Source organism: Bactrocera dorsalis, chromosome 2 (assembly GCF_023373825.1).
Source record: "Bactrocera dorsalis isolate Fly_Bdor chromosome 2, ASM2337382v1, whole genome shotgun sequence".
Taxonomy (NCBI): Eukaryota; Metazoa; Arthropoda; class Insecta; order Diptera; family Tephritidae; genus Bactrocera; species Bactrocera dorsalis.
The window spans coordinates 12692180-12706268 of NC_064304.1; the positions used below are offsets into that span (position 1 = coordinate 12692180).

Genomic DNA, 14089 nt, shown 5'->3' on the forward strand with positions numbered 1-14089 from the left:
ACGTGAATATTTATAGATAGGAATTCGATACCTCTGTGGCAAGGTGAGGAGAAGAGATATGAGTTCGTCTCACCATTAAAATCAAATCTTTCTGTTATGGTTGACTAATAAGTTGAGTAGGTGAAAGAAAATTGTCACACACTTGAATAATACACAAAAGATGAAACTATTATGGTGAGGAAAGAGTATTATCACATTGCACAGTGACCACATATAATTACTCGCAGATACATACATATGTACTTGTTTATATTTCTATCACGCAGTAAGTTGCAAGAAAAGTCGTGGCTTCCGACCACTTAACTATTCAGCTATTAATGGCTAACACTCGCAGATATAAATTTGCACATAAAATTAAACGTTATTTTGCTGCTGTCATTTGTGTCTGTCAAAATGTGGAAACTTTGCACTTCATCACTGCTCAAATTTAGCTTCTTAAGTGTAATTTGTTTAACTTTTGAATTGAATGCCAGACACATTGATTGATAGTTGACTGTTATAAATAGCCATAAATGTTTATGAATGCTTTGAATCCTGCACATAATAATTATCCATGCATACATGCCTCAAAGTTTCGTATATAAATTACAGTTAAATTCCTGTTTTCATTAAAAATATTATAACTTTGGAACCATATGGATAACGGAATTTTCTTTTCTTATTTTACTAATAAAATTTAATTCATCGCAATGAAAATCCATTTCACTAAATATCTATATTTAACAGAATTGTTAGAAACAGAATTGTCGGCCCCTAAATGTCAAAATAATAAAAAACCTTTTTATAACAATTACGATCAAATTGAAAGGTGAATTTCGTCCATTTCATTTCCTTGAAAGTAATCCCCTCCGCTGCAATACACTCATGCCAACGAATATGAGATCAGACAGAATCACAAAAACAGAATTTTTGGTGTCGAAAAGGTGTATATTCTTTCTCGATTGGCCGAACTCTCAGTCCTGAAATTCAAAGAGAATCTCTTTATGATAGAGGCAGTATTTTATTGACAAAGCCCCTTAACCTCCACTTATCTAATATATCTCTTTTCTAACATTAACGATTATTATTCTAGCATACTTTACCTGTGCCAAATATGTCAGTCAGTGTGTGAGTAATCTTCATAAATCTCATAGAAACATGTGCCTGGGTATATTTGGGCTACGTCCAAAATGAATGCAATCAGTCCAGACCTGAATCCGGTTGATGTTTTCTTCGTCTACCAAATATATAAAATTTAGTCAATTCGGTTGAGTTTATATGATACGCATACATACATATACCTCATTTGAGTTAACTAGGTTGATTTAAATATTAATATATTGGACACAAAGCATTATGCAGTATTAAGTCTATGAGTTATAATATTCAATATTTGTTCAGTTTGTAATATGTACAAAGTTTTACAACGACTTAAGGTACACCATAAGTGCGAAAATTGAAAATGTTCGGTTATACCTGAAAGCTTCCTTACTTTTTTTCTTTTACTAGCACTAGCAAAGTGTTTTTGGGCTACATAAATCACTTTTCCTTGGTCATGAGTGTTGCTCAATTGTAGTCTGCGCAGTAAGGTTTTCGTAGTTCTCTACGAAATTTGAAGCAATCCTTAAGTCTTGACTTCCTCATCTATCAACTGTTCGGCCAAACTAGTTGGAATTGAAGTTTTATTCAACTATATGAGTTTTCTAGCTTCACAAAAAACTGTTTAACTGTTCGTGTAAGAGTCATCTTTAGATTAAACCATAGGACTTAGCCTAATCTAAGCAATGCTTTTCCTGACTTTTCATAACACTAATACTATAATACTCCATTAGTACTCACAAGGGGTTGTTTCGGATTTGCTGCTGTCGCTTGTTAATAAAATTTATTCTTTTATCTTTTGTCAAAAGTCTTCGTTAATAGAATCTGCTTTGGAAAAAAGTGAGTTGCTGTTTAAGTGTGTTCTATATACAATATAAGTAATCTATGACGGTTCGGAGTTATGCGCTGTTTTATGGCTTGCAATTAAAAAATAGCTCCACATAAACAACAGAACAAGGCAGAATTTTTTTTCAAATACCCATTTATTGATATAACGGTAATATATAATCCGTAAAGGAATTTTTACCTAAGTTAAAATACCGCCACCAATTCCTGGCAATCCTAGCGGAAGACTAACCAAAGGTGAAAGAGCGCCACCTACCGTATCGAGGACGGGAGGCAAAGCCTCGACGACAGAAGGCAACCCCTCCACGATATCAGTCAAAGTACCTGTAAGACCGCCGAGCGTACCACCTAGAGAAATAGAAGGGGTGTCCTGTGGCCTACAATCGCCACCGACAAAAAGCACTGGAAACAAAGTGTGAATTAATTAGGACAATAATTTATATATATATATATACTATGTAACAAAATATATGTATATTATATAAACTTACTTGTTAGAAACAATGTTGCAAAAGCTATGGTGCTGATCCGGAACATGTTGCGCTATTGATAACTCAAACAAGATTTAGCTAACACACTTTTTTCCATCATATTTATAGCGCAATTTTGTTGCAAAAAGTTAATAGAAAACAACAACATTGGAACTGCAATAAATTCATAACTAGATAATATTTGTTAAACTGTTCTAAGCATGCATTGAAATTAATTAGTTTACATAAGCATAGTTTTGAAGTTAGTTGTCTGATAAAGCAACGAATTATCGCTTCGGAAAGTGTGCGGTGAAGCACATATGCATTTGCATACATATGCACATACTTGTATGTGGAGCCTGAGAAAATTGCGGTTTTTCAATTAGTGCGCAAAATTGTATTGACTCAATTTCATACTTGAAATAACAATAAACACAAAATTCAATTTAAAAGTTAATAAGCTAAAATGAGGAAATAATTATTATTAAAAAATACAAACTATATATACAAAAATTAAATAGTATGCACCGAAAATGTTGTGAATACATTACAGCGTATCCTTAAAATTTGTTTAAAACATATACATAAATGCAATGTTAGTATGAAGTTTACAAACTCTTCCCATTGTTGAAATTTGTGGAATCCCAGCTCTGTATAAATATCGCAACAGCGATTTCAAAATTTTTAAATAAAATGTTAAAAATGCTTAGAACCTAAGTGGGACATAAAACGAAATATACAAACCAGTCAATATATCCACAACATTCCCAATTTATAATGGGAACACCACTATAATCGTAATATCCGATTGCCAATAGGCGACGGGCCATTTTGGTCGACCACTTTTTGCCATTTTTCAGCTAGAGACATTATTTCATCAGTGTAAATCGAAATTTCGAAATTTTCTGAACGGAAGCGAGCGAACCATACTTGACTTCACAAATTTCATTGTTAGAATGAAGTCAGCGTCCAAATGTCTTCTCCAGGTGTGGATAGGTCTGGTGACGTGCCTTTGTTCAAGCGGGTTTCAACCAATAATATTTTTTAAGTTATCGTTTGCAGTTTGTCTCATCCACGCCCACGTGCGTTTAAGAATTTCGATACGCAATGGATTTTACTGCGTACCGCTAGTGCTTGATTGGAAAAAATATTCAGAGAAAATTCGTAGTATTTTGCAAAGACGACAGACAATTTTTGAAGAATTGCAGTCGTCCTAAATCACAAGTGGTGACTTTCCATATCTGACTGCCATAAAACAAACATAACTTATATTCGATTCAAATGCAATTGTTCACATGGATGAGGTTATTTTCAAATACATATTTTGGAGCATTCCAAATGTTTGTTTTCTTTTCCGATGTGGTTACTTATATCAGGCTAACCAGAGTATGTCAGAGGCATGCATCTCTTGGAACGATTGTCATTTGATTTAGCATCTTTTATATACTCTTCCAGTATATGCAGACGATTTTAATGGTCAGTGCTCAAACACTTTTTCTAATATTTGCATTAATAATTCGCATAATTCAAGTCTTAAAGCCGACCAAACCAAACTCCTAGAGCTTTGAAAGATACTTATAATGAATGAGGAACGCCAATCAGCAGAGTTTTCAACAACAATTGCAAACATAAATATTTACTTGTATGGTACATGATCCACGTATGATCTTCCGGTACGAAAACCGGCTTGTTCATTTCTAAATGCATCGTCGCGTCTCAAAGATATTCGTTCGCTGAAGGGCAGGATCAGAGAGCACCCGATACAGTTGTATTTCATAGACCCTATAGCAGAGTTTGAACTCTCTCTCAACGTGACGAGCTTAGTCGATTTAGCAATATTCGTCTGTCTGCGTATTTTGCATACGACCTTCTTTCCACAAGACTACTACTAATTTGTGGAAACTTAATAAGTTGATATACAAAAAATTGATCGATTAAAATTAAGCTCTCGTATAGAATCCTTTTTTTGTAAATCAAAATATGGTACTTTTGTTCCCTAGCAGTAATAGAAATTTCTTCAATCTTTTAGATTACAAAGACTTTCTGAATACGTACATACATATCTGGACACATCAGCGTCTTAGTCCTAAAACATAAAGATAAACCAACTGCAGTCCAACACAAGCATTTCGCGTTATAATTTGCAACAACAAGAGTAACAGGTTCTTGCGGCGCGACCATTGAACATCAGCAACACACACACATACATACTAGAGATTCCACCGCCCACAATGAATTGATTATTTTTCACAAAGTTGCAGGTCCTTAGTGGCGCTATAGTGCACCACCCATGGTTTGGAAACGTAGTTTTTAAACTTTTCTATTTTTTCGTTTTAAAATATTTATTTTGCGTTTTTTTTTGCTGAAACGCTGCAACATTTTTACTTTGCTTGTTTTTGTTTATAATTTTAATGTTTTTTTTTTTTTGCCCTTCTCACTCACAGTTGGCTGTCTAATTAATGCACAACATGTTGCCGTTTCGTTAAAATAAGGGCTTAACGATATTTACGAGCGCAACTTGCAACATGTGTCAGCAACATCGGCGACGAAGTGCTCTAACTAGTTGGTGGCTCTTCTGCAGTTGTTTTGTTTATGAAGTAGTTCTGATCATTCTATACCCATTGTAGGGTATAAATTTTGGAGAATATATAAAATATACTTAAAATTGATCAGCGTGGTGAGCTGAGTTGATTTAGCCATGTCCGTCTATCTGTATATACGCGAACTAATTCCCCAGATTTTGAGATATCGTTTTCAAAATTCACTCGTCCTTTTCTCACCAGGAAGCTTTCATATGAGGAAATCGCCGATATCGAACGACTATAGCATCTAACCGTTGTTTGGAAAACTTTTTTATTTAAAAGGAACTTTCGAAATTTGACACAAATTTTTTCCAATTTGTCCATAGCAACGCTTCAATATTTTAACAAACTTACCAGGTCGAACTATTATACAAGTATATACAGCACATAGCTGCCATACAAACTGAGCGACTTCTTTATTTGTGAAGGGAATTCTAGTTTCGGTGCAATCGAAGTTAAAGATTTTTTTTTTTGGTCTTTCCGCAATTTAGAGATATGCCCTGACAGACCTGTGTCGGTTGATGATAAGTTGAAAACCTTTTCAGCATCACTTTACTTTGAGAAATCGGAAGAGTTAACAAGTTGCTGGAGTTTAAGGCCAATACATTCTATGTATGTACAATATATATTTGTAAGTGTAAAGGATTTCTTTTTAATTGTTAACTGACGCAGAACTAATTTTTTACTGCCATGTAGTTCGCCACGGGACAGAAGCCAACCGCCGGATTAATTAACATGTTGGACAACTTCATCTCGCTGATGCCAAAAAAAAATCTCCAACTGGAACTCTTCCAATCTGCCTACCCATGTGAGCGTGTGTGTGTTGCTATTGTTTTATGCAAAATATCCACTCCGGTCAATGTCAGCGTCTAAATAAAGTGACTATTCTTGTCGTTGGTGTTATTGGGAGCAGGTCGCTGGTTAAGTGGTTGTTGTTGATAAGATCGTACAGTATGGTTACCATAACAAACACCAAACGAAATCTGATTTAATTCCTTTGCTTTCGCTACCAATTGGAGTTTTTGGTTTTTTACTTTTGATTACAAATACTTGGAATTTCTAACTGTAGCCTGGGAGCACTATTATGCTCATTTTTTTACTTTCGCAACTGGTTGTTAGGTGAGCAAAACTATTATATTCTATGGAAGTATACTTGTACATATGTGCTACTGGGATCAAATTGGAAAGTGAATTTTGTAAATTTCATTTCATTTTCTTCAAAGTAATCCCCTCGCGCTGCAATATACTTATGCCAACGAATTTTCCAGTCATATACATACATACATAAGTATAGCACTTGGAAAAATCCACCGTGGAGCCTTTTTCGTTTCAGCTTTTATATTCTCAATTGAGTCAAAATGGTGTCCTCGGAATGGAGTGTGAATTTGCTGAATAGCCAGAAGATACGCGAAGATAAATCAGGCGAATGCAGTGACACGATATTAGTTGAAAATGTGACGAAATGATCAAAAATAATCAAAGCAGTATGAGATGGTACATTATCGCACTTCTTTGTTCGAAATCATCAGACCTAGTAAAAATCGAAGAATTCAATTTTAGAGCCTCACAAAACGACGCGTATCTCAAATACTAATGAATATTTTGACGTGAAATTTGGCATAGATGTCACTAAAAGTACGACCAACTAACAAAAAAAAAATTTCGATTCGAAAAACTCACGGAGTGTAAATTAAAATTTCACCTTTCTATTTGATCACAGTAGTAAATCAACTGTATACTACTATGCTCAATTCTTATAGAAAATATTTCATTATGAAAAAATATATCATACCCCGTTGAAGTTCGAGAAACTTCAAAATTGTTAATCCTTTACATTTATGCTCCCAATCTGTTATGAGCATATTCATGTTATCGAAAAAAGACGAATTCTTAGTGTCTATTTTTCATCTTAAAAGTTCAAATAGAAAGTTGGCATTGCCAATCTCATAATTCTGACTTAAGTATAAATTATAAAGAAAAAGTTTATATGAGCGGTCAGCTGAATGCTGGTTTCGTGGTCAACGCTCTCGGCTATTTCGTCTTATTCAATTGTGATAAAAGTAGAAACCCCTTTTGAAACTTTTCCTCTTACTCTCTGCTTCAGACGCTTCAGTTTTCTACCGCTCCATTACTCAATCAGCAGCAGCACTGACATTTACGGTTGTTAGCCTAACTTGCCGGTGATGAATGGTAGCTGATTTCTTAGCTGTAAGCTGGTCAGCTGCTTGCACATATAAGCGATTGATTAATGAAAGAATTAACTGTTCAGTTAACCGCACAGACGCTTCCTTATTCCAGTAAGACTTATAATATTTTATTAGTGGCATGATGAGTCAAACTTAAAAGAATTTGCAAGGAGAATAGTTCCTTCGGAAGTGTGTGGGCCAGAAGATAAGTAAATAACTAAATATTTAAAGAGTATATTTGGATAATTATTTTACATTACTGGCGTTTTGTTGAAATTAAAATATTAATTAATAACATGAACAGAATACGAGTATACTTGTGACAAGTGAACAATGTTTTTAACGAAAAATAATGCAACATATTTTAAAACTTTTTTACCCGCCTCTCATTCAACTGTCAATTAAAACCGCTAAAATGCAAAACAATTCTTCGTTCAAATACGAAACTAAATTAACGCCATATAAAGGCATGTGGAGCAATCAACACAAATCTGAGCGATTTTTTCAAATCGCATATAAAACACAGTTTTAAGTTATGACAATTTAATTTATAAAAGCGAAACACGAATCAGCGTCGGCCGTCCCATTAGTGGCACGCAGCTTGCTTAATTAAACGTGCAGGTTTGGGTTGACTTGTTGCATGCAACATGTGCAGTGCAACAAATAAACATGTGCCAGCCCACGGAAATGCAACCAAATAATACTGCATTTATACGAATATAAATTAATTACAGCTGGCAGGCAATAAAGCCCGTGGAGACACATCTACCAAAAAACATATGTACCAGCAAATGCAGAAAATGCAAAGGCGGAACAGGAAAAAAAAATGTAACGAAATAAATGCAGCAAATGTTAGACAAAAACTGGTAAGGTGACCAATCATTACAAACGTCGAACCAACATGTAACATAGTCGCAAATATACGTGGACATATATGTAGATATAAAAATACTTATTTACAAAGTATATACATACGTACATGTCGAATACGAGCCCAATGAATGAATGCACATAAATAAGCATAGCAGCAAACATACATACACACAAACATCTGAATTACTATAAATATGTAACTGTCACAGCATCTGTCTCACTATTTATTGCCTGACAATTTTTAGTTCAAGTGTATGTGTATGCACTTGTTTTCTCGAACATTTCCGCATAAATCAAATACAAGTGAATTTATGGCAGTCGAAGAGTTTAGCTATATATAAACAAACCTACACACGTCTAATAAATATATGCGTGTAGTACATGGTAAGGTGAAAAAATCAGGTTGAATAGGATCATAATTAAGAAAACACTTGTAGATTGACACATTTACAATTCTACTACGTGATGTAGACATATAGATATACAGGGTTTGTTCGGAAAGTAATAGGACTGAGTCGATTTAAAAAAATTTATTGGACCAATTGTTACAATTCTTTAAAAACTTTCAAAATAGGCTCCTTCTGCGTCAATGCAGCGCTGCCACCGCGATTTCCAAGCATTGAAGACGTCAGAGAAGTCATTCTTCGGAATAGCCTTGAGAGCCGAGGTGCATGCTGCTTGGATCCCCTCTGTCGTCTCAAAATGCTTGCTTTTAATCGGCAAGGAAACAGGATGTTTTGTTCGAGGAGACGCCGGTGTGCCACTCGGCAGATTGCTCCATGGCTCATCACCTGTGATTACGTTATTCAAAAATCGGGGGTTACTTTCACACATGTTCAAATTTTCTTGAATACAATATAATTTTTTATTCTCATTTTATCCTATGACCAGCATACACACATTTACATGCATTTGTATATGTATTACGAACTCCAGATCTTTTGTTGAAATCATTTCATTTATTTACACTCTGATATTTGTCACCGCCTCTATGAAGTTCCAAAACAGCCTTATTCACCTATATATATGCAAAAGCTCTTTTTCTTCAACTGATTTTTACTGTCTCTGCCTAAGCAATAACTTCACCCGTCTACAAACGAACAGTCGAGTAGTCGTGAAATTGACCGGCGTTAGGGTCAAGTGCTTGTTGCTTTGAGAGCAATTACAGTGTTTTGGAAGTGTTCAATTAAAAAGAGACCTCTTGTTCGACGACTTCATTTCAATCCTCATTGCCAAGGGCAAGTTGACTGCAATAATACTAGTATCATTGGAATTGATGCATTTCTCTGCTATTGTTGTTGTAAGCGACTGTTAAAAGTTGTTAGAATTTTTTTATTATTCCAGTTTGGTTTTAACGCCGCACCAAAGGCCCACTTGAACTTATGCAATACGCTTTGTAGTATTTGAAGCACACATACCTAAACAAATGCACTCTGGCTTCATGATATATCAGAGATCGTTGCTTTGTGCAGCAATCCAGTTCTGTCAAGAATTCAAGTTGATTTCATTTCATTTCGCTTGCCTCTTTGCTGTCGATAATTTCGTGGTTGTAGCTGTGCACTGTCGCAGTCGGAGTCTCTATCGTTGGAACATATCAGGCGGCTGTCCTTCGTTGAAGAACATGTTATCGATCGCTTTTCAATTTCCAGATAAACACCTGCACTTCGTGACCGACACTGCAAATATTTGCTGGTATTATTTTACTAAACCTAAAAGTGGTACGAAATTAGTTTTGGGGTTACAATTCCTTACTAGAGGAAAGAACCGATATATTTATTTCCGAAAGTATAAATAACATGTTATGGTTTCTGATCCGTTTAGAAGTTGTGTTCTCGCCATCCATTAGATTTCTTCTCAAAGGAAGCTCCACTCTAGTTATCATAACTTAATGTTTACATAAGAACTTAACTACATTTTTGTCCTAGGATCTATATCTAAGAATCTATTAATTATCTAAGTCCTATTTTGTCTAACTCCATGAAGATTACAATAGGTCTGCAGATTCCGAATCGTAAGGTTTACCAGCTTCAATACATAATGGCAAGTTGTTAGAATTTTCTAGTTCAGTCCTAGATTTTTGATTATTACCTTTATGTCAACTAACTTTACAATAGTATTAATCGAGATAAACCTCGGTATTTTAGTACTTTATACTCTGTTAAATACTTTTCTCGCTCAGTGTAGTCCTTTAATTGTCGCAATACACAGCTATTCATGTCCGGCGATTGCCCCCAAACTAACACCAAATGTCTCTCATTCAATTATTCCATGAAATTGAACTCCTGCAGAGCAAAAGCCGAATGAAAAATGCCAACGCTCTGCTCTGACGCTGTGATTTGCATCTGGTGGCACAACGCTCACTCGCAGTGGTCGCGCATCTACAGGCTGCGACATAAATGGTGCAGGCAAATAAGCAGACATACAAACAGACACGAGTGAGTGCCGCTTCGGTTACAGCGACGGATGTTGCAAGCCGAATAAATATTCCCAAAGCACATTGCGCTCGGAGATGTCACTGAGCAGTTCAATCGGAGTAATGGTAATCATACTGTTGCAGCTGCTGTTGTTGTTGTTTTCAGTGACTGTCGCAAATGCCAAGCGTTGCTAGAATTTCCGTAACACGTTGACGTTGACACTCGCTGACCACAGCCGTGAGATGCTGGCAGGTGGCTGCGCTGAGGAGCCGAGAGGTGGCCAGGCGACGGTGCGCTTTTCCGATGAGCGACATTTCCATTCAAACTTCAGCTGAGCGCCGTGTTTCGCTATTTGATTTATCTTTATAGCGGCATCGCAGTTGTTGTTGTTGTTTGTGGTTTTAGTATATTTGTTTAGTCACATGGTGCGCATTGGTGTGTCTGTGTGTTATATAATGTCTATATATAATTTCAGTAAATGCACATGCCGCCTGGTCCACAGTACGCAATGACCCGTCCGCTCCTCCTGTTACCAGCCGCTTGGACTGTCCGTTTGGCTGACAGTCTCTGTCTTGGCTTTATCAGTGACATTAAATGCAATTAAACTCAAATGAGCAGCGGTGGGCAACAACAACAATTATATAAATACCTGACGCCGCTATAGTTGTTGTCTTAGCAGGTGAATGAAATGTTGAAGCAACTGTTGCCAGAGATTATATTTGACTATTCAAATGATTTGAAAATTCGCCTTTTTTTGGTTCCAAATTAAGGGAAGTGTTTACGAGATAAATTGAAGCAAAAGCAACCAAAACTGATGGCTTGTTCGTGGATTTCAATTGGTAAATGGCGAATGACACGTGTGATGTTTCGCTTTAAGGCCTGAATCGAAGAGGGATTGTCCGCGTACACTTCGGACTTTACATATTCCCACAGGAAAAAGTCTAACGGAGGGATATCACACGATCCAGCGGCCCAAAACGTGAAATTATCTGTGTAATTGTTTATATTTTATTTTTATATTGATAATTCGGGTGGTGGAGCACGGTGCTCGTTCGTTCCAAAGATGTGGTTGGCCGTGGGGAAACGGTTGACGCAAATTTATTCCACAGTAATATTAAATAAAACAAAGGGTTTCATATAATATATATATTTTAATATAACAAATTGGAAACACACTTACCACGTCTGTATAGCTGAGCTGTCGCAAAAGGAGAGAGCGCGCAACTTTTTAGTAAGTGTTTAGTTGCGCGCGAATTAAAACTTCGAAAAAAGTTCGAAAAAGAGAAAAAGAAAAGATTAATCTGCCGATACAGACGTGGCAAAAGAAATTGGGCGGGGGCGGCGTCAACATTCTCCCCGCCTTGCAGTATTACTGCAAATGCAGTTTACAATAAATTACTTAAAACTAACTTAACTAACTTAACTAACTGGCTCCTGCACTTCCTTTTCCACGTCTTCTTTGCAGATGGGGTGGCCGACGAGACGAATCGAGTCTGGTTCGGTCCGGGAAATGCCGCTGAGATGAATCGAACCTCAGTCGGTCATTGCCATGCCGCCAATCTGCATAGAAGTCACCACCTTCCGAGGTCGGCGAGACGACTCGAGTCTAACTCGATCCTGGGTAGGTGGTGAATGTGAAAGGCGTTGACAGCCAGTGCACTTTATTGTGCCGATGTTATACGACGCCGCATATGATATATCCCAGCGACGTATTTTGGGCGATGAGTTGGCCCATTGCCGCTGGTTGTAACCCGGGCAACATGAGCCGGGAGTAAACGTTCGTAGTGCTGCTTGCCTATCCTTGATGATACGTGCATCTGCTTGACGTCGAGCGTCTCGTCCACGCCTTCGCTTTGGATGGGGTGGCCGACGAGACGAATCGAGTCTGGTTCGGTCCGGGCAATGTCGCTGAGACGAATCGAGTCTCAGTCGATCGTTGCCATGCCGCCAATCCGAAAGGAAGTTACCAGCATGCCGAAGTCGGCGAGACGACTCGAGTCTGGCTCGATCTTGGGCATGTGGTATGCGGGAGAGACGTCGTTGGTCAGTGCTTTGAGTGACTTCTGACGTGCGTTGACACGGTTGTTGTTGTTGCAGTGTGGTTTGTGTCAACGCGTGCGCTATTGCTGCAGGTTGCTGCTGCTGTGTTGTTGTTGCTGCTTGTGATGTTTTCGTTGTGTGGTGCGTGGCTGTCGACTGCGTTGCTTGTCTGTTGCTGCGCGCAGCATGTTGATTTACTGTTGTTGTTGTGGCCGCCGCATGTTGGTATTGTGTAGACGGCTGTTGTGACGTCACGTACGTTGCTGATTGGTCTTCTTGCTGCGATTGCGACGGCGGCGCCAGCTGTTGCTGGTGATAATAGGCTGTTTGCAGTTGATAACGCTGCTCGTATTGTTGTTGGAGCTGTAGCTGCATCTGCTGGTGTGATGGTGGATAGTGCGCTGTTGCTGATGAGGCCGCCACTGCTGATGATGGCGGCAACGATTGTGATGGGGGTGGTAGTGGTGGCGTTGCTGCGTCAGCATGTCGGTGTGTTGCAGCTGTGACAGCCGTTGCTGCCACCGTTTCAGCGGCGCCCGCGTAATAAGCGAAATTGCCTGACAGAGATAGCGCTGCTGCAGGCAGTGTCGGCACACCGAAGCTACCATGCGTATCGGTGTGATTCGATGAGCCGGGCGCATCATTTGTTTCGCCATCATCGTTACTTTGATCCCGTTGTAGCTGGTGCTGCTGTTGATGCTGCTGATGTTGTTTCTGTTGTGTAAATATAAAATTACTATTATTTACTTTACAAAAATGATTTTGTATTTGTTGTTGAATTATTGTTGAATTTTGTTTGGCGCCTTTGCCATTTACCTTCGTTTCTTCGGAGGGAACGGAACCGGTTAAAATCCAACCGAACACTGTATGCTGTGCAACTAGGGATCCGAAGATTTTCGATTTTACCCCATTTAGTATAATTTTCGGGTAAAGATCTGCTCCGATCAACAAGTCAACCTTTTGACTCGTATAGAAATTATTATCCGCTAAAGGGATATTTGGTAACCTTTTGGCAATTGAAGGGTTTATTGATCTGGATGGAAGCAGTCTAGTCAATTTTGGCAGTACCAACGCTTCCGCTTCTAGTCGTAAACTTTTGTTACGGGGCGAGCCAATTGTGATCGAACATACCGATTGAACTCGTCCTGGCACGGTATTATTCAATCCTGAAACTCGCGCGCTGACCTTTTTGGTTGCCAAATGTAAGCGTTTTTGGAGACTATTTCTTACGAAGGTGGCTTCAGATCCCGAATCAATCAGGGCTCTGACAGTGAAAGTGCTTTCGTTGTGACATATGGTCACCATGGCTGTACCTAAGAGCATGCTTCGTCTGGTAGGCACATTTGAAACATTGGCCTTAATAGAGGCCACATGAGATTTAGTAGAAATCTCAGTAGTGTCTGTGTCAGATATCTGAGCTATTCCCTCACTCTGATCCCGGTGAATCATAGAGTGATGTCTCTGTTTACATTTATTACAATTAAACATACTTTTACAATTTTTGACTTCATGTGAGTCTGATAAACAGTTAAGGCAGACGTGGAGTTTTCTGACAGCATTTAACCGTGCGTTAGGCTGCATCTCAATGAATCTTTGACAAG

General features: G+C 38.0%; 1 protein-coding gene across 1 annotated transcript; it reads right to left on the minus strand.

Moving 5' to 3' along the window:
• Positions 1-10485: 10485 nt before the first annotated feature.
• Positions 10486-13793, minus strand: LOC125776541 (uncharacterized). Its single transcript, XM_049449135.1, has 3 exons — positions 13620-13793; positions 12510-13202; positions 10486-10638 (listed from the first exon to the last, which is right to left on the minus strand). The coding sequence occupies exons 1-3, from the start codon at positions 13791-13793 to the stop codon at positions 10486-10488; spliced, it is 1020 nt and encodes a 339-aa protein (XP_049305092.1).
• Positions 13794-14089: the final 296 nt, after the last annotated feature.